The sequence below is a fragment of the Coregonus clupeaformis genome, chromosome 7, assembly GCF_020615455.1.
Source record: "Coregonus clupeaformis isolate EN_2021a chromosome 7, ASM2061545v1, whole genome shotgun sequence".
NCBI lineage: Eukaryota > Metazoa > Chordata > Actinopteri > Salmoniformes > Salmonidae > Coregonus > Coregonus clupeaformis.
In genome coordinates, this window is record NC_059198.1 from 50,813,549 (window position 1) to 50,832,777 (window position 19,229).

Sequence of the window (19,229 nt, forward strand, 5' to 3'; positions counted from 1 at the left end):
ACAGATCAATATTGTTGACAAGTTTATAATAGGCAAACTCAACCCTTAGTCTTGCTGCCAACATTCCCTCCAGCATTCCCACCACATCCACAGACCCCTGTCCCCGAATACTGTTCTTTCGGGTCTTCCATATGGCTAATTTTGCTGCCCCTAACACAAAATTAAGCAACACAACTACACCTTTCTGACTAAACCTGTACTTTGGCCCAAATATATACAGTTGGGAAGAGAAAACCTCTCCCAGAGCTGAGAACCAATTAGTGATCAGGTCAATCATCCCGACCAACCTGGGACACTGTAAAAACAGATGTGCCAGAGTTTCAGACTGAGCACAGAATGGACACCCCTCCCCAACAGTAGGATCCAGGTGTACCAGATACATGTTGGTGGCTATGGCTCCATGTATTATCCTCCATTGGAGGTCAGCTGTCCTCTTATCAATAGGCAGTTTGTATAATGTTCGCCAACAGCCTTTTGGGGAGGCACCTGGACCAAGCACACCCGCCCACCTCGTCGATTTTACCCCTTCCAGGGAAGAGGCATGGGACACCTTTACACATATTCTGTACATGGCCTTCTTTCCCACCTCCTTGAACTCCCCCAGCTCCGGGGTATCGAAGGAAAGCAGCATCCCCACGTCCTCCTCGAATGCCCCCGCCGCAGCACTAACAATCAGTGCAGGGAACACATAATCCAGACCCTCCTTCCACCGATCAGAATTGGAAGTGTCAGTCACATACTGCAGATGAAGTACTGGCAAGGAATCACAGACCTCAGCGACGACCTTCCTCAGCAGGCGAGACGATCGGATCCCCGCTCTTTCTCCCAGCTCCTCCAACGACCTATTCCTGTTCCACATCAGATGACCCAGCTTAGTACACCCCACGCCTAACAGGCATGAACGTAGGCTAGCTGAACCCAGAACACGGGACTGGATGGCAGTGTTGTGAAAAAGAGGCTCTTCAAAAAGCCACATCCCTGGTGGCGTGCAGGCCTTACAGGACTTGACCAGAACTCTCCAAGCCTGCATAACAGACTCATAAAATGGAGTCAGGCCAGGCAACTCACCCCCCTCCAGCTTTAAGAGGAAAAGGTGCTTGTCTAAGCCCAAACAGCCCGCTCTCCTCATCAATGCGTAGGCTGTGTCAACCCAGCTAGAACCGTCACTGTACAACAGTCTCTGGGCTGCTTGAAGCCGGAAAGCCATGATCCTGGAAGAAATGTCCACCAGGCCTTGCCCACCCTCGTGCAGTGGCAGGTACAGGGCTGAAGCTTTAATCCAATGTTGTCCAGACCAGAAGAAGTTGACAAGGGTCCTCTGAAGCTCTTGTATCAGACCCTTTGGTGGCTGTAAAATCATTAGTCTGTGCCACAGGGTAGAGGCAGCTAGGTTATTAGCTACCAGTACCCTTCCCCTATAAGACAGCTGGGGCAGCACCCATTTCCATCTTGACAGTCTGGCACACACTTTCTCCACTACACCCTCCCAGTTCTTTTTCTGAAAGACATCGGAGCCTAGAAAAAACCCCCAAAGTCTTCATCCCATCTCTGCCCCACTGAAGCCCCCTGGTAACCGTGGAGCGGACCCCATCTGAAGCTGGCCTGCCCACAGCGCTTCACTCTTTCCCAATTGACTCTAGCTGAGGAGGCCCCCTCATACACCTTTAAGGCGTCTGAGAGAACCTTAACATCCTCACCCCCTGTAATAAAAACTGTCACGTCATCTGCATACGCAGACAGTGCTATCGTGGGACCCTTCATTACACCTGGCACAGAGAAACCAGTAAGCTTCGCTCTTAAAAAACAAAGCATTGGTTCAATCGCCAGACTGTATAACTGCCCTGGAATTGGGCATCCCTGCCTGATGCCCCTTTGGACAGGGATGGGACAACTCAAACCACCCCCACCTTCACCATACACGAGGCCCCAGCATACAGTAAATTCATCCAAGACAAAAAAACATCCCCAAACCCAAAGGCTTTCATTGTTTTAAACAAGTACTGGTGGTCCACACGATCAAAAGCCTTCTCCTGATCCAAAGAAAGTAAACCCACATTTACATCAGACAGTTTACAAATGTCCAAAACATCTCTTATTAGAAACAAGTTGTCAACAATAGAGCGATCAGGTACACAGTAGGACTGGTCCTTGTGGACCAACAATCCCAGATACTCTTTCAACCTGTTTGAGAGACATTTAGAAACAATTTTATATTCTGCACACAGCAAAGCAACAGGTCTCCAATTTTTTATGAGAGCCAAATCCCCCTTTTTTGGCAACAGTGAAAGTACCGCACGTTGACAAGATACAGGAAGAGAGCCCTCATGAAAAGATTCACACACCACTTCATAAAAATCCTCCCCAATAGACCCCCAAAAGTGCTTATAAAACTCAGATGGTAAACCATCAATGCCAGGGGCTCGGCCTGTTGAGAGCTGCATAACTGCTGTGGACAGCTCTTGCAGTGTAATGTCAGAGTCCAATGCGACTCTTTGCTCAGGTCCCAATTGAGGAAGACCGTGTAACAACTGTTCAGTACACAGAGAGTCACAATCCTCCGCCTTATAGAGGGCAGAATAGAAATCCACGGCATGTTGACGCATTTCACTGTCATCCGTGGTCACCTTCCCATCAGGGAGACGAAGGCAGACCATCTGTTTACGTTGCAATGTCGACTGTCCTAGGTTTTAAAAAAAAGCACTAGGAGCATCCATATCCTTGAGGGAAGCGAAACGAGACCTAATCAAGGCACCCTTCACTCTTTCATGCAGAAACGACCTCAATTCATGTTTCTTGTCCTGTAAGTTCATGACTAGTCCGGGGTCATTCTGAGTGAGCAACTTCAATTCAATACATTTAATGTTCTGTTCAAGGGCCCTGGTAGTCTCTTTAACTTCAATTCGAGACAGAGCAGTATACTGTTGACAAAATAATCGTATTTGGGCCTTCCCAACCTCCCACCATTGTCTCAAGGACTCAAAATTCCCTTTTGTAACCCTCCATTTTTCCCAAAACAACAAAAACCTTTCACAAAATATGACATCATGTAACAATTTAACATTAAAATACCAATAAGATGATGACCTTCGTGGACAGGACAAGTGAATATCAACAGTGACAATATGGTGATCAGAGAAACCCACAGGAGTAATGTCACACCTTCCAACCCTACTACAGTATTGCTCAGATACATACAACCTGTCTAACCTTGCTGCACTGACATGACCTTCATTAACTTTTAGCCATGTGTACTGCCTAACTTTTGCATTCCTTACTCTCCACACATCAGAAAGCTCAAACTCAGTTAATAGACCAGACAGACAAATTGCTGACCGCAGGTGAGGTTCTTCAGCGGTGCGATCAACAGTAAAATCCACTGTACAGTTCCAGTCCCCCCCTAAAACCATACACCCCTCTTGGTCACACTGTCTTAAGGTTTCCTTTATTTTATCAAAACCAACAATACGCTCTGGAACCCTCATTAGGAGCATAAACATTCAAAAAAAAAAAAAAAAAAACATAACATCCACCTTGACCAATAAAACCCGACCCTTGACAATCTCTGTTGTAGATACCACAGTCACCCCTAAGCCTGAAGAAAACAAGATTGCCACCCCAGCACTGAAATTAGTACCATGACTGAGTATATGCTGCCCCTCCCACCACATACCCCAGTCAGCCTCATTTTCCTCATCACTATGTGTCTCCTGTAGGAAAACTACATTAAGCCTTTTCTGTTTTATTACTTCTAATACCCAAGCCCTCTTATTCCAGTCCCTTCCTCCATTAATATTGAGAGAACCTACCCTTAGTACCTCCATATAGAAAAGAAAAAGGAAAAGCAGAAGATACCACAGAGAAACCAGACAAAGAGAATAGAACACCCTATGAGGCATAATCATCATCATTATTTAAATGTTCTCTTAACCTGACCACGTTTCCCACCACCTTTTGCTGCTGCAACAGCAGTAACAAATTTCCTCAAGCGAAACCGCTTCTTCTCACTCAACTGGTCTAACGCCACCGTCTTCTGTAACATCACAGCTGACCTCACAAACTTATCAACATCAAAATAATCTGCCAATTTGACGGATTTCCCAAAAGTCTGATCCAGAAACCCATTTACCTCCTCTAGATCGTAAATTGAGTCCTCACCAGCTGATATCGTATCAAGAGAGATATCCTTCTCCTGATCCTCCTCAACTGAGGCCACAGACCACTGACTCCCCTCTACCACATCCCTTTCAACACTCCCCACTTGCACCCCATCACTCGTACCAGGCATCTCCTCCACTACCTGGGAGACTAGCCCCACCTGAACCCCATTACTCGTAGTGGGCATCTCCTCCACTACCTGGGAGATTAGCCCCACCTGAACCCCATTACTCGTAGTGGGCATCTCCTCCACTACCTGGGAGACTAGCCCCACCTGAACCCCATTACTCGTAGTGGGCATCTCCTCCACTACCTGGGAGACTAGCCCCCCTGTACCCCAGCCCCTCAAATTGGGAACCTCTCCACTACCTGGGAGATGAGCTCCACATGAACCCTCTTCCTTTCCCCCTTCTGATAACCAGGTGGCGAATCGCATCTCTGCATGTCTGGCAGACATATCAGTATGGATGACGGATCACCACCTCAAGCTGAACCCTGGCAAGACGGAGCTGCTCTTCCTCCCGGGGAAGGACTGCCCGTTCCATGATCTCGCCATCACGGTTGACAACTCCGTTGTGTCCTCCTCCCAGAGTGCGAAGAGCCTTGGCGTGACCCTGGACAACACCCTGTCGTTCTCCGCTAACATCAAGGCGGTGACCCGATCCTGCAGGTTCATGCTCTACAACATTCGGAGAGTACGACCCTGCCTTACACAGGAAGTGGCACAGGTCCTAATCCAGGCACTTGTCATCTCCCGTCGGGATTACTGCAACTCGCTGTTGGCTGGGCTCCCTGCCTGTGCCATTAAACCCCTACAACTCATCCAGAATGCCGCAGCCCGTCTGGTGTTCAACCTTCCCAAGTTCTCTCACGTCACCCCCCTCCTCCGCACACTCCACTGGCTTCCAGTTGAAGCTCGCATCCGTTACTAGACCATGGTGCTTGCCTATGGAGCAGTGAGGGGAACGGCACCTCCGTACCTTCAGGCTCTGATCAGTCCCTACACCCAAACGAGGGCATTGCGTTCATCCACCTCTGGCCTGCTGGCTCCCCTTCCTCTGCGGAAGCATAGTTCCCGCTCAGCCCAGTCAAAATTGTTCGCTGCTCTGGCACCCCAATGGTGGAACAAGCTCCCTCACGATGCCAGGACAGCGGAGTCACTCACCACCTTCCGGAGACATTTGAAACCCCACCTCTTTAAGGAATACCTGGGATAGGATAAAGTAATCCTTCTACCACCAAAAACAAAAAAAAAAAAAAAAAAGTGTAAAGTGGTTAACCCACTGGCTATAGGGTGAATGCACCAATTTGTAAGTCGCTCTGGATAAGAGCGTCTGCTAAATGACGTAAATGTAAATGTAAATGTCTGTAAGCCATTACTTGTAGTGGGCATCTCCTCCACTACCTGGGAGATTAGCTCCACATGTACCCCCTCCTGTACCACAGCACTCGTACTGGGCACCTCCTCACCAGTCTGAGGAAATGGCCCTTCAGATCCATCCTTACCTTCTACAACAATTTTTTTCTGCTGCATAACATTTCCCTCTGGTACAAGTTGCACCTCTGTGCCCTCAACATGGACAAATTGTTCCTCAGCAACAGATGCGTGTGGCTGCTCTACCACTGTCAGCCCACCTCTTCCTACATCAGTGGGCCCAGGCGTTACGAGGACCACCTGCGCCCCTCCCTCTGCCTTCTCCCTTTTCAGGCAAGCATGTCGCTTATGACCAACATCCCCACACTCAAAACACCGTTGACTACCCGTACTAGCATAATCCATATACAGTCTATTGTCATACTTGACTTTAAACGATAACTCCAAAGTCTGCTCCGGTGAGTCCAAAAACATAAACACCTGTCGCCGAAACGACATAACCTGTTTCAACGCCGGGTGTTTGCAACCCAATGGGACAACCTTAATTGAACTTGCAAACTTCCCAAAGCGCAATAACTCGCGCTCCAATAGCTCATTTGGAATGAACGGCGGTACATTTGAAATCGTTACCCTTGTTGACGGAGAAAAAAGCGGCGTAACTTGAATAAACATTCCTTTAAGAAGTATGCCATGCTCAACCATACGATCAACAAGGCGCTCTTCTTTAAGAAATACCACCACCGCTTTATTCATCCGTGACGCATAAGCAACATTCTCATATCCTACCTTCTCTCCTACGGCGACCAGAACCTCTTCCACCCTGACAGTAGCTTCAGTAACACACCTAAAGCCGTGCCGAAGTGACAGGGACGGCGTCCCCATTCGGGCCGCCATCCCCACCAAAATCAGGGTAATTTCGACACGAAAAACAATATACTTAATTCTACCACAACAAAGAAATAGAAATAATAACCTTAATCATGCATAGAAGAGAAAAGGATATCACCAAGAAAAGGAAAACCCAGGATATCTAACTCTACACAACACTCGCACTTAGCACTCACTCAAAAATTCCCAGCACGCACCAAACACTCCCAGCATGCAGAGAGAGAGAGAGAGAGATACAGAGAGAGACAGAGAGAGAGAGAGAGATACAGAGAGAGACAGAGAAAGAGAGAGAGAGAAACAGAGAGAGCGAGAGAGAGAGAGATACAGAGAGAGAGACAGGGAGAGAGGGAGAGAGAGAGATACAGAGAGAGAAAGAGAGAGAGAGAGAGAGAGAGAGAGTGAGAGAGAGACAGAGAGAGAGAGATACAGAGAGAGAGAGAGAAACAGATAGAGATACAGAGAGAGACAGAGAGAGCGAGAGAGAGAGACAGCGAGAGAGAGAGAGAGAGTGAGAGAGAGAGTCAGAGAGAGAGATACAGAGAGTGATACAGAGAGAGACAGAGAGAGCGAGAGAGAGAGACAAAGAGAGAGAGAGAGAGAGAGAGAGAGAGAGAGAGAGAGAGAGAGAGAGAGAGAGAGAGAGAGAGAGAGAGAGAGAGAGAGAGAGAGAGAGAGAGAGACAGAGACAGAGAGAGAGACAGAGAGAGGGAGAGATACAGAGAGAGAGACAGAGTGAGAGAGGGAGAGAGAGAGAGAGAGAGAGAGAGAGAGAGAGAGAGAGAGAGAGATACAGAGAGAGACAGAGAGAGCAAGAGAGAGAGACAGCAAGAGAGAGAGAGTGAAATTGAATTGAAATTGAAATTGAATTGAGTGAGAGAGAGAGTCAGAGATAGACTTAATTTATTAAACCCAGAGGAAAAATTAAAAATACTCATGGGCGAAGGAGCAATGGCTCCTCTTGCAGCCAAATATGTATTTGCCTGCCATAGCCTGAGGGACACTGAATAATAACATCTGCATAGTAAATAGTAACTTACATATTATTATTGTTATTGCTATTATTGTCATTACCATTATTATTGTTGTTTATCATTCCAAATAGTAGTGGTATGGGTGGTAATGGCAGTTTAATGATGGTGGTGGTAGTAGTGGTAGTAATGATGATGGTTGTTGTACTACTGATGTAATGGTGAATATGACCGTTGTTTAGTTATAAGTTAGTTATAGTTTCATTTTCCATATTTATATTTGTATATTTATTAAATTTCTACTATTGACTGTAACCATTTTATTGTTGTTATTTATTTATTTATTATAATTTACTACAATTTTTTATTATTTTATATATATATATATATATATATATATATGGGTGATTCTTTAACTATGGTACTTTTCTTGTCCCTGGATGAAATAATAAAAACTAAAAAACATTTCTTCTTTTTTGTTTTTGTCATACTTACTCCACCCTAAGGGGAACTTATAAAAAATGTATCATGGCTCAATCATTCTTTTTATTATATAATATGAGGCCTTTTATGCATGGTTTTTACTGTTTTCCCTCTGTCCCTAAGCCAGACTTTGTATCTTCAACCTCGCTTAATTCTAAATTAAATATTTAAATAATGTAGATTTCAAGTACAAATGATAAAATACCATTTATTTCAATTCTACATATTATATATTGTGATACATATTCACATTTTCCTATATTTTTCATAAATAGAACCCTTGTCCCTTGGGGTCACTGTCATTTCCACCACCCTGTACAAAATAGAATCCTGGGATCAGTGTTTTAGGTTTGTATATTTAGTAACCATAGCAACATAAACTCCACAGTGGAACACATGGCTGGATGAAATGGTGTCCTCTACAGGGGGTAATGAAAAGAAGAAAAATCAAGGTAAATATGAGTAAAACTGAGAGTATGTTTATTGGTCGTCATTTCCAAACAGCTCATATTTCACATGGACGTAAAAATAACTGGATACATTTAATTTAATAATGTGTAATTTGTGTATATTTAATGCTAACTCTAAAACTAATATTAGCAGGCTAACATAGCATGAGATTTTAGAGGGAAAGTGGGGAAATGTCATTTCCACCACAGTCATTTCCACCACAGTGTTCATTGTGGTGGTAAAGACAGGTTGTGGTGGAAATGACATTGTTCGTGCTAAACAGCAAATTATTTGGGCTATAATACTGATACTAAATTCAAAAACAGTTTTAACAATATTACAATATTGTTGGTAAATAAGAGAACAATAGATAAGTAGGTTTGACATGATGTCTTGGCTCTTTCTTTAAGATGGCAAGCAATACCACAGCACAGAGGTCAAGATCATACAGAGAAAGAATAAAATCAGATCCACTTAAATATGCAGAGTCCCTCAAGAAGGACAGAGAAAGATACTGAAGAAAAAGCAACAAGGTGTTGTTAAATCTGTGACAGAAATGCCGAAAAGAGAACAACGAAAAATGAGAAGACAGTGGCGAATTTCTCAACGAAACAGACGTAGGAAATGGAAAATGGTCTCAGCAGTGAATAGTTTCATGGCACATACAACACCACCACCATCACCAGACAACATGAGTGTTAATGCAGAAGACATCCCTGAAACACCTCAGCTGTGTGAGCCTACACCAGAGAGAACTCCACAGAGGAAAAGAGGGAGAAAAAAAGGTTGCGAAGGCAAAAGCAAAGGTGTACAGAGATCTTAATGACATTAAACAAAAGCTTGAGGATGCCCTCAGAAAAGTTGAAAAATACAAAAAAAGTTCAAGCACACTTACCAGCACATCTCAACCCATCATAGACCTGCATGAGGGACTGATTGGAAGTTGGTGTGTGGTACGGTATGATGGGGATCCTTATCCTGGCATTATACAGGATGTGGACCCTGAGGGTTGTGCTCTGGTGAGAACCATGAGTCATATTGGCAAAAACAAGTTATTCTGGCCTATGAGAGACGATGTTATTTGGTACCGGCCAGAAGATGTGATCAGGCTGGTCCCAGAGCCTCAACCAGTAACAAAGAGGCATGTGATGGTGGAGCCAACAGTTTGGAAAGAAATATGCTCTGTTCTTGACCATGAAACATAACTGAACCTCTGGCCCATATGCAAGTTTGACAGATACAGTATTTAGCAAATACAATGTCTATTTAGTCAGATTCAACTTGTTATTCCACATGATTACGTTTGACAGTACATGGATTTACGATATAATACACATGACAGTAATGTTTAAGTACAGAGTGTTTGCTCTGGTTCAGCATAGGCATATAAGTTTTCAATTTCAAAATATATTGCCTATTTTATCTGTTATTCAACTGGTTATATTAAGGTTATGTTAAGGTAATGATGACATAAAGGGTTTGCTCTAGTTTGTACTAGTTTGCTCTAGTTCAGCATGTAGAAAACAGTGAAGAAATGATTTGCTGATTTTTAACACAAATTCATGTTTTTTCATTTTTTGGATTGTTTTTAATTTAAAAATATTGGTGATATGTTTTTGTTCACAAATGCTGTTGCTTATTGATTTGCTCTGGTTCACCACATAGAGCAGTAGAAAAAAATTTTTTAATTGGAAGTTGCCTATCTGTCATTTCCGCCACGCCATGTCATTTCCACCACAACACATATTTTAAAGTAAAACATAAAAAACATACAATCAAACCAACTATATTCAGTGGTGTTGATAATTGTGCAGTTAGGGCTAAGATTTGTGTATACACTTTGAGAAATATATGATTTTGAGCTATGATAAGAAAATGATGTTCCATTGACCTAGTTTTAGGTGTTTTTTAGTGTAAACATTGTAAAATCTTTACAGTTACATTTCTGAAAAAAATAATAAATTACAAATTTGAACAGATATGTGTGTGCTATTTAATCAAATATATTTATAACAGAAGATATTTCATTATTTTCTCTTAAAAATACATGTTTTGTTATGTGATGGAAATGACCGTTTTCTTGGACTGTCAGATAAAAATGGCAAAAAATATATATTAGTAAATACAAATCATCACAGCCAACTTCAGGGAAGGTTTCCAGACAGATTGAGAAACCAACTGATACTAAAAAATTGTTTGTAGAAATGTTTTTATTTTCTGAAACTGTCTAGCTCAAAGAGTACCATAGTTGAAGAATTACCCATATATAGAGAGAGACAGAGAGAGAGAGAGAGTGAGAGAGAAAGAGAGAGAGAGAGAGAGAGAGAGAGAGAGAGAGAGAGAGAGAGAGAGGAGTGGTCCTGTGCCTGGGCGGGACTGGGCCAGAGCAGATGGCGAGGGTAGGGTACTAACCTTGTCACCGTCCTCTCCGGGTGGACCCTGAGGTCCGGCGGGGCCGGGCAGACCCACTGGGCCTTGGACTCCATCACGACCAGCTGGTCCCTGGGGACCTTTCTCTCCAGGCCCTCCCTTCTCTCCAGCAGGCCCTGGGGGCCCCTGAGGGCCAGTTCTACCAGACAGACCGATTGGACCGCCAGGTCCAGCAGCACCTCTCTCACCAGGGGAGCCCTGCAATGGAGAGAAAGAGGAATAGAGGGAGAGAGAGAGATGAAGAGGCATAGAGGGAGAGCGAGAGATGAAGAGGAATAGAGGGAGAGAGAGAGATTGAGAGGAATAGAGGGAGAGAGAGAGATGGAGAGGAATAGAGGGAGAGAGAGATGGAGAGGAATAGAGGGAGAGAGAGAGATGGAGAGGAATAGAGGGAGAGAGAGAGATGGAGAGGAATAGAGGGAGAGAGAGAGATGGAGAGGAATAGAGGGAGAGAGAGAGATGGAGAGGAATAGAGGGAGAGAGAGAGATGGAGAGGAATAGAGGGAGAGAGAGAGATGGAGAGGAATAGAGGGAGAGAGAGAGATGGAGAGGAGTAGAGGGAGAGAGAGAGATGGAGAGGAATAGAGGGAGAGAGATGGAGAGATGGAGAGGAATAGATGGGAGAGAGAGATGGAGAGGAATAGAGGGAGAGAGAGATGGAGAGGAATAGAGGGAGAGAGAGATGGAGAGGAATAGAGGGAGAGAGAGATGGAGAGGAATAGAGGGAGAGAGAGAGATGGAGAGGAATAGAGGGAGAGAGAGAGATGGAGAGGAATAGAGGGAGAGAGAGAGATGGAGAGGAATAGAGGGAGAGAGAGAGATGGAGAGGAATAGAGGGAGAGAGAGAGATGGAGAGGAATAGAGGGAGAGAGAGAGATGGAGAGGAGTAGAGGGAGAGAGAGAGATGGAGAGGAATAGAGGGAGAGAGATGGAGAGATGGAGAGGAATAGATGGAGAGAGAGATGGAGAGGAATAGAGGGAGAGAGAGATGGAGAGGAATAGAGGGAGAGAGAGATGGAGAGGAATAGAGGGAGAGAGAGAGATGGAGAGGAATAGAGGGAGAGAGAGAGATGGAGAGGAATAGAGGGAGAGAGAGAGATGGAGAGGAATAGAGGGAGAGAGAGAGAGAGAGAGATGAATAGAGGGAGAGAGAGAGATGGAGAGGAATAGAGGGAGAGAGGGAGATGGAGAGGAATAGAGGGAGAGAGAGATGAAGAGGAATGAGGGAGAGAGAGAGATGGAGAGGAATAGAGGGAGAGAGAGAGATGGAGAGGAATAGAGGGAGAGAGAGATGGAGAGGAATAGAGGGAGAGAGAGAGATGGAGAGGAATAGAGGGAGAGAGAGAGATGGAGAGGAATAGAGGGAGAGAGAGATGAAGAGGAGAGGAATAGAGGGAGAGAGAGATGAAGAGGAATAGAGGGAGAGAGAGAGAGATGGAGAGGAATAGAGGGAGAGAGAGATGAAGAGGAATAGAGGGAGAGAGAGAGATGGGGAGGAATAGAGGGATAGAGAGATATAGAGGGAGAGAGAGAGATGAAGAGGAAGGAGTAGAACACATTTTGAAGATACAGATTGAGGGAAGATGCTCATTCAGAGTTTTTAATGTGGGGTGAAATAATATTTAATATTATATAATATGATTCATTATATCAGGCCATCTACTTCATAAAGCAAGAATGACTATCAGAATCCAACATTAGAAAGATGTGTAACAACACTGTGCTCCACCGCTGATGGTTTATACTTCTTGGAAAATATCAAACTTTTTCAGAAGCACTGTATGATCCAGTCAGTATCAAATGTAGAAAACAACAAAATAATCCAGGTTATTTCAGGAGACGGGTTTCGCTTTTAGTCACCCATAGCCATTCTCCTCTCGCTTTGGAACCATTACCATTAGCTAGCCTCTCCTCTCTGAGCAGAACAGAGCAGCAGGTCTCAGACAGGAGACATTATCATAGATGATGGAGGGAGGGAGTGAGGGAGGGAGGGAGGGAGGGAGGGAGGGAGGGAGGGAGGGAGGGAGGGAGGGAGGGAGGGTGGGTGGCTGGATGGAGGGCGGGAGGGAGGGAGCATGCAGGCTGGCAGGCAGTCTTAATCTAGCCCTGAGGAGTGATCTGACTACTGAGTGTAGGACTGACTGACTGCTGAGGTCTTCAGGGCTCTTCTCTTCACATGCTGCCTCTGCCTGGTGTACAGAAACCTAATATTTGTACAGGGAGGAAGGCTGCTGGTGTCGTCTGGAGCTCAGTTAGTGCTAGTGAATGGGGCTGTGTCCCAACAACACTAATGACTTGGGGTGTGTCCCTATACCCTTAAATACCTGGTCTTCCTTGTCTCCTTTCCTCAGTACGTTACAAAAAGGGAGAAGTATAGATAAACTGTGTATCCACTATATCAACTTTTAATGTTCTCTCAGACCAGGTAACGAAGAGAAGGAAGCAAGGTGAGAGTAGTAGAGTGCTGTATAGTGTTGGGACACATCCCGTCTGACTGGCTGTGTACGTAGCTCAGTGGCACTGCAAGTGGCAGGTTGGGTAGGGGAGGGAGGTGGTGAAGAGTGTTGGGACACATCCCTTATGTGACTGTGTGTAGCTCAGTGGTGTCAGGTTGGAAGGTGTTGTTGCAGAGTGTTGGGACACACCCCAGGCGTCTGACAGTGACAGGTTGGAAGGTGTTGTTGTAGAGTGTTAGGACACACCCCCACGCGTCTGACAGTGGCAGGTTGGAAGGTGTTGTTGTAGAGTGTTAGGACACACCCCCACGCGTCTGACAGTGGCAGGTTGGAAGGTGTTGTTGTAGAGTGTTAGGACACACCCCCACGCGTCTGGCAGTGGCAGGTTGGAAGGTGTTGTTGTAGAGTGTTAGGACACACCCCCAGGCGTCTGACAGTGGCAGGTTGGAAGGTGTTGTTGTAGAGTGTTAGGACACACCCCAGGCGTCTGGCAGTGGCAGGTTGGGAGATCTCCTCTGAATCGCAACACTAACCACATTTCCATCCACAGTTTTTATGTGAGTGAAGTCACACCGTGTGATGGAAACGTTGAGGTAAAATGGTGTAAATGCAGACGGATAACTTGTTCGTTCAACATGGTGGGATCTTTTTGTGTCGTAAAAAATATTATGCAAGAAATGGCGGTTGAAACGCCTTTTTTTTGCACAAATATTTATATAATAACCATCACATTGAAGTCAACTTGGAGACACTCGATGATATGGTGCGTGATCCTCCCACTACGACTCGGGAAAGCAGGCAGTTTATTAGGCTACAGATGAAAGAAGTTATGATGAACTTCACAGGGTGGTGAAAGTGCACGGTGATGATGCTGCTTTTCAGTAAATATCGAGGGTCTTATTCTGGGGACGTTATGATGATGGAGTAGTCATGTAGACTAGCCTACCATCACTGTATCTGTAGCTGTTGGCTAGAGATCACATGTCAAGACCAGAGTCGTTTCTATTTAACGTAACAGTTTTTTGTGACAAAACTATATCGGTACAGTTGAAAATGCGATGGAAACACATTGAACTGTTGATTTTTATTCGGTACATGAAAACTTCAGTGAAAAAGTAAATTTTGTCATCACTCACTGCTTTTTCTTTATCCACAAGTCTGTTTGGTGGAAACAAAAATTCACATATTTTCTTAATGCCGATTTTAGAATATTCACATCAAAAATCTGTCGCCAATCGGATGGAAACCTATCGAGATTGTCTAGAGTGAACCTGCAAAGTAAGCGTTTCATTGTACTGTGTACCATGTGTATCCTGTGCCGATGACAAATAAACTGGACGGGACTTGGGAGTGTCTGGATGCTCAGACAGCATGGTGAGTCGGTGTGGAGTGACACGCTAGGCTACACGCTCTCATTCACCTCACAGGCCGGGAGCAGACCGGATCACAGATGGGCCGGCAGCAAACAATCCCAATCTCAATACCACATCCCGCATGACCGCTCACAATATGAATGTCTAACTGGTGTGTGACGCCAAGAGATTGCAATGTTAAACAAACACTCACTTCCAGAAGCAGGCTATGCATTGGAATCATTGCTACTGTACAGTAGGGAAAAAAAGTATTTAGTCAGCCACCAACTGTGCAAGTTCTCCCACTTAAAAAGATGAGAGAGGCCTGTAATTTTCATTATAGGTACACGTCAACTATGACAAACAAATTGAGAAGAAAAAAATCCAGAAAATCACATTGTAGGATTTTTTATGAATTTATTTGCAAATTATGGTGGAAAATAAGTATTTGGTCACCTACAAACAAGCAAGATTTCTGGCTCTCACAGACCTGTAACTTCTTCTTTAAGAGGCTCCTCTGTCCTCCACTCATTACCTGTATTAATGGCACCTGTTTGAACTTGTTATCAGTATAAAAGACACCTGTCCACAACCTCAAACAGTCACACTCCAAACTCCACTATGGCCAAGACCAAAGAGCTGTCAAAGGACACCAGAAACAAAATTGTAGACCTGCATCAGGCTGGGAAGACTGAATCTGCAATAGGTAAGCAGCTTGGTTTGAAGAAATCAACTGTGGGAGCAAGTATTAGGAAATGGAAGACATACAGGACCACTGATAATCTCCCTCGATCTGGGGCTCCACGCAAGATCTCACCCCGTGGGGTCAAAATGATCACAAGAACGGTGAGCAAAAATCCCAGAACCACACGGGGGGACCTAGTGAATGACCTGCAGAGAGCTGGGACCAAAGTAACAAAGCCTACCATCAGTAACACACTACGCCGCCAGGGACTCAAATCCTGCAGTGCAAGACGTGTCCCCCTGCTTAAGCCAGTACATGTCCAGGCCCGTCTGAAGTTTGCTAGAGTGCATTTGGATGATCCAGAAGAGGATTGGGAGAATGTCATATGGTCAGATGAAACCAAAATAGAACTTTTTGGTAAAAACTCAACTCGTCGTGTTTGGAGGACAAAGAATGCTGAGTTGCATCCAAACAACACCATACCTACTGTGAAGCATGGGGGTGGAAACATCATGATTTGGGGCTGTTTTTCTGCAAAGGGACCAGGACGACTGATCCGTGTAAAGGAAAGAATGAATGGGGCCATGTATCGTGAGATTTTGAGTGAAAACCTCCTTCCATCAGCAAGGGCATTGAAGATGAAACGTGGCTGGGTCTTTCAGCATGACAATGATCCCAAACACACCACCCGGGCAACGAAGGAGTGGCTTCGTAAGAAGCATTTCAAGGTCCTGGAGTGGCCTAGCCAGTCTCCAGATCTCAACCCCATAGAAAATCTTTGGAGGGAGTTGAAAGTCTGTGTTGCCCAGCGACAGCCCCAAAACATCACTGTTCTAGAGGAGATCTGCATGGAGGATTGGGCCAAAATACCAGCAACAGTGTGTGAAAACCTTGTGAAGACTTACAGAAAACGTTTGACCTGTGTCATTGCCAACAAAGGGTATATAACAAAGTATTGAGACATTTTTGTTATTGACCAAATACTTATTTTCTACCATAATTTGCAAATAAATTCATTAAAAATCCTACAATGTGATTTTCTGGATTTTTTTTCCTCATTTTGTCTGTCATAGTTGACGTGTACCTATGATGAAAATTACAGGCCTCTCTCATCTTTTTAAGTGGGAGAACTTGCACAATTGGTGGCTGACTAAATACTTTTTCCCCCCCACTGTATATAGCAATATGTTACATTGAATTAATTTCATATCAGTATCACAATCATGTTTTCCTCACACAGCCCAAATTCAGACGTCCACACTGAATCCTCACATGTCCGGTCTAATCGTTGAGCCCACTGTCAAGCCATCTAAAGAGAAATTACACTGCGACAATATGAATCTAGTGTTCTAACGAGGACAATATGAATCTAGTGTTCTAACGAGGACAATATGTATCTAGTGTTCTAACGAGGACAATATGTATCTAGTGTTCTAACGAGGACAATATGTATCTAGTGTTCTAACGAGGACAATATGAATCTAATGTTCTAACGAGGACAATATGAATCTAGTGTTCTAACGAGGACAATATGTATCTAGTGTTCTAACGAGAAATTACACACGAGGACAATATGTATCTAGTGTTCTAACGAGAAATTACACACGAGGACAATATGTATCTAGTGTTCTAACGAGGACAATATGTATCTAGTGTTCTAACGAGGACAATATGAATCTAGTGTTCTAACGAGGACAATATGTATCTAGTGTTCTAACGAGGACAATATGTATCTAGTGTTCTAACGAGGACAATATGAATCTAGTGTTCTAACGAGGACAATATGAATCTAGTGTTCTAACGAGGACAATATGTATCTAGTGTTCTAACGAGGACAATATGAATCTAGTGTTCTAACGAGGACAATATGAATCTAGTGTTCTAACGAGGACAATATGAATCTAGTGTTCTAACGAGGACAATATGAATCTAGTGTTCTAACGAGGACAATATGAATCTAGTGTTCTAACTGAGGACAATATGAATCTAGTGTTCTAACGAGGACAATATGAATCTAGTGTTCTAACGAGGACAATATGAATCTAGTGTTCTAACGAGGACAATATGAATCTAGTGTTCTAACGAGGACAATATGTATCTAGTGTTCTAACGAGGACAATATGAATCTAGTGTTCTAACGAGGACAATATGAATCTAGTGTTCTAACGAGACAATATGAATCTAGTGTTCTAACGAGGACAATATGAATCTAGTGTTCCTTACGAGGACAATATGAATCTAGTGTTCTAACGAGGACAATATGAATCTAGTGTTCTAACGAGGACAATATGTATCTAGTGTTCTAACGAGGACAATATGAATCTAGTGTTCTAACGAGGACAATATGTATCTAGTGTTCTAACGAGGACAATATGAATCTAGTGTTCTAACGAGGACAATATGTATCTAGTGTTCTAACGAGGACAATATGAATCTAGTGTTCTAACGAGGACAATATGAATCTAGTGTTATAACGAGGACAATATGAATCTAGTGTTCTAACGAGGACAATATGAATCTAGTGTTCTAACGAGGACAATATGAATCTAGTGTTCTAACGAGGACAATATGAATCTAGTGTTCTAACGAGGACAATATGAATCTAGTGTTCTAAAGAGAAATTACACACGAGGACAATATGAATCTAGTGTTGTAAATAGAGAAGATATCTGTTTAAAAGAAGATTGTCATAAAAAAAGAAGATTTGATGACACTCCACCGTTAAAGTCAACCTGGACCTATGTTCAGATGTCAAGAGAAAGCGATTAGAAAACCAGGACCCCAAAGTTATCACTGAAAACAGGTGGGATCCTGCCTGTCTATTCGTCAAAGGATAAAACTGCCCTCCAGTGGTGGTAGTTATTATTACAGGTTCCCATAGAACATTTGACATTTTAGTCATTTGGCAAACACTTTTACGCAGACGAAACATCCCCTTCACATTAACAACAGACAGGTGGGTAGGTGATGGTAGGTGACAGACAGGTGGGTAGGTGATGGTAGGTGACAGACAGGTAGGTAGGTGATGGTAGGTCACAGACAGGTAGGTATGTGATGGTAGGTGACAGACAGGTGGGTAGGTGATGGTAGGTGACAGACAGGTGGGTAGGTGATGGTAGGTCACAGACAGGTAGGCATGTAATGGTAGGTGACAGACAGGTGGGTAGGTGATGGTAGGTGACAGACAGGTGGGTAGGTGATGGTAGGTGACAGACAGGTAGGTACGTAATGGTAGGTGACAGACATGTAGGTATGTGATGGTAGGTGACAGACAGGTGGGTAAGTGATGGTAGGTGACAGACAGATGGGTAGGTGATGGTAGGTGACAGACAGGTAGGTAGGTGATGGCAGGTGACAGACAGGTGATGGTAGGTGACAGACAGGTGGGTAGGTGATGGTAGGTGACAGACAGGTGGGTAGGTGATGGTAGGTGACAGACAGGTGGGTAGGTGAAGGTAGGTGACAGACAGGTGGGTAGGTGATGGTAGGTGACAGACAGGTGATGGTAGGTGACAGACAGGTGGGTAGGTGATGGTAGGTGACAGACAGGTGATGGTAGGTGACAGACAGGTGGGTAGGTGATGGTAGGTGACAGACAGGTGATGGTAGGTGACAGACAGGTGGGTAGGTGATGGTAGGTGACAGACAGGTGGGTAGGTGATGGTAGGTGACAGACAGGTGGGTACTTACCAGCGGGCCAGATGGACCCTGAGGTCCTTCTCCTCCCTTCAAACCAGCTGGACCCTGGAAGGACGGTAAAGAAGAGAGATGGATGGTTAAAGTGATACATTATGTCCAGAGAAACACATAGCCTGACAGACCGTCTTTGATGTCCCTACCAGTCAGTCAGTCAGTCAGTCAGTCACTATTGAGTGGGATAACTTCTGTCCCAGACAGACACTGTAAAGTGTCACCTTGGAGAGTCAGTCACATATGTTTCTGAGCATCATTCATTTGAATGGGAGAAAAGGTGTGTGTATCTGTGTG

The 19,229-nt window shown here is 44.3% G+C and overlaps 1 protein-coding gene across 2 annotated transcripts in view; it reads right to left on the reverse strand.

Annotated features, from left to right (window-relative positions):
* Positions 1-19,229, reverse strand: part of LOC121569939 (collagen alpha-1(XI) chain-like) — a 202,515-nt gene that overhangs the window by 40,462 nt on the left and 142,824 nt on the right. For both annotated transcript variants that reach the window (XM_041881290.2, XM_041881292.2), the window contains 2 exons: positions 18,933-18,986; positions 10,732-10,947 (listed from right to left, as the gene is read on the reverse strand). In XM_041881290.2, the coding sequence (XP_041737224.1) occupies positions 10,732-10,947; positions 18,933-18,986 (270 nt within the window). The remainder of the gene's footprint in view (positions 1-10,731; positions 10,948-18,932; positions 18,987-19,229) is intronic.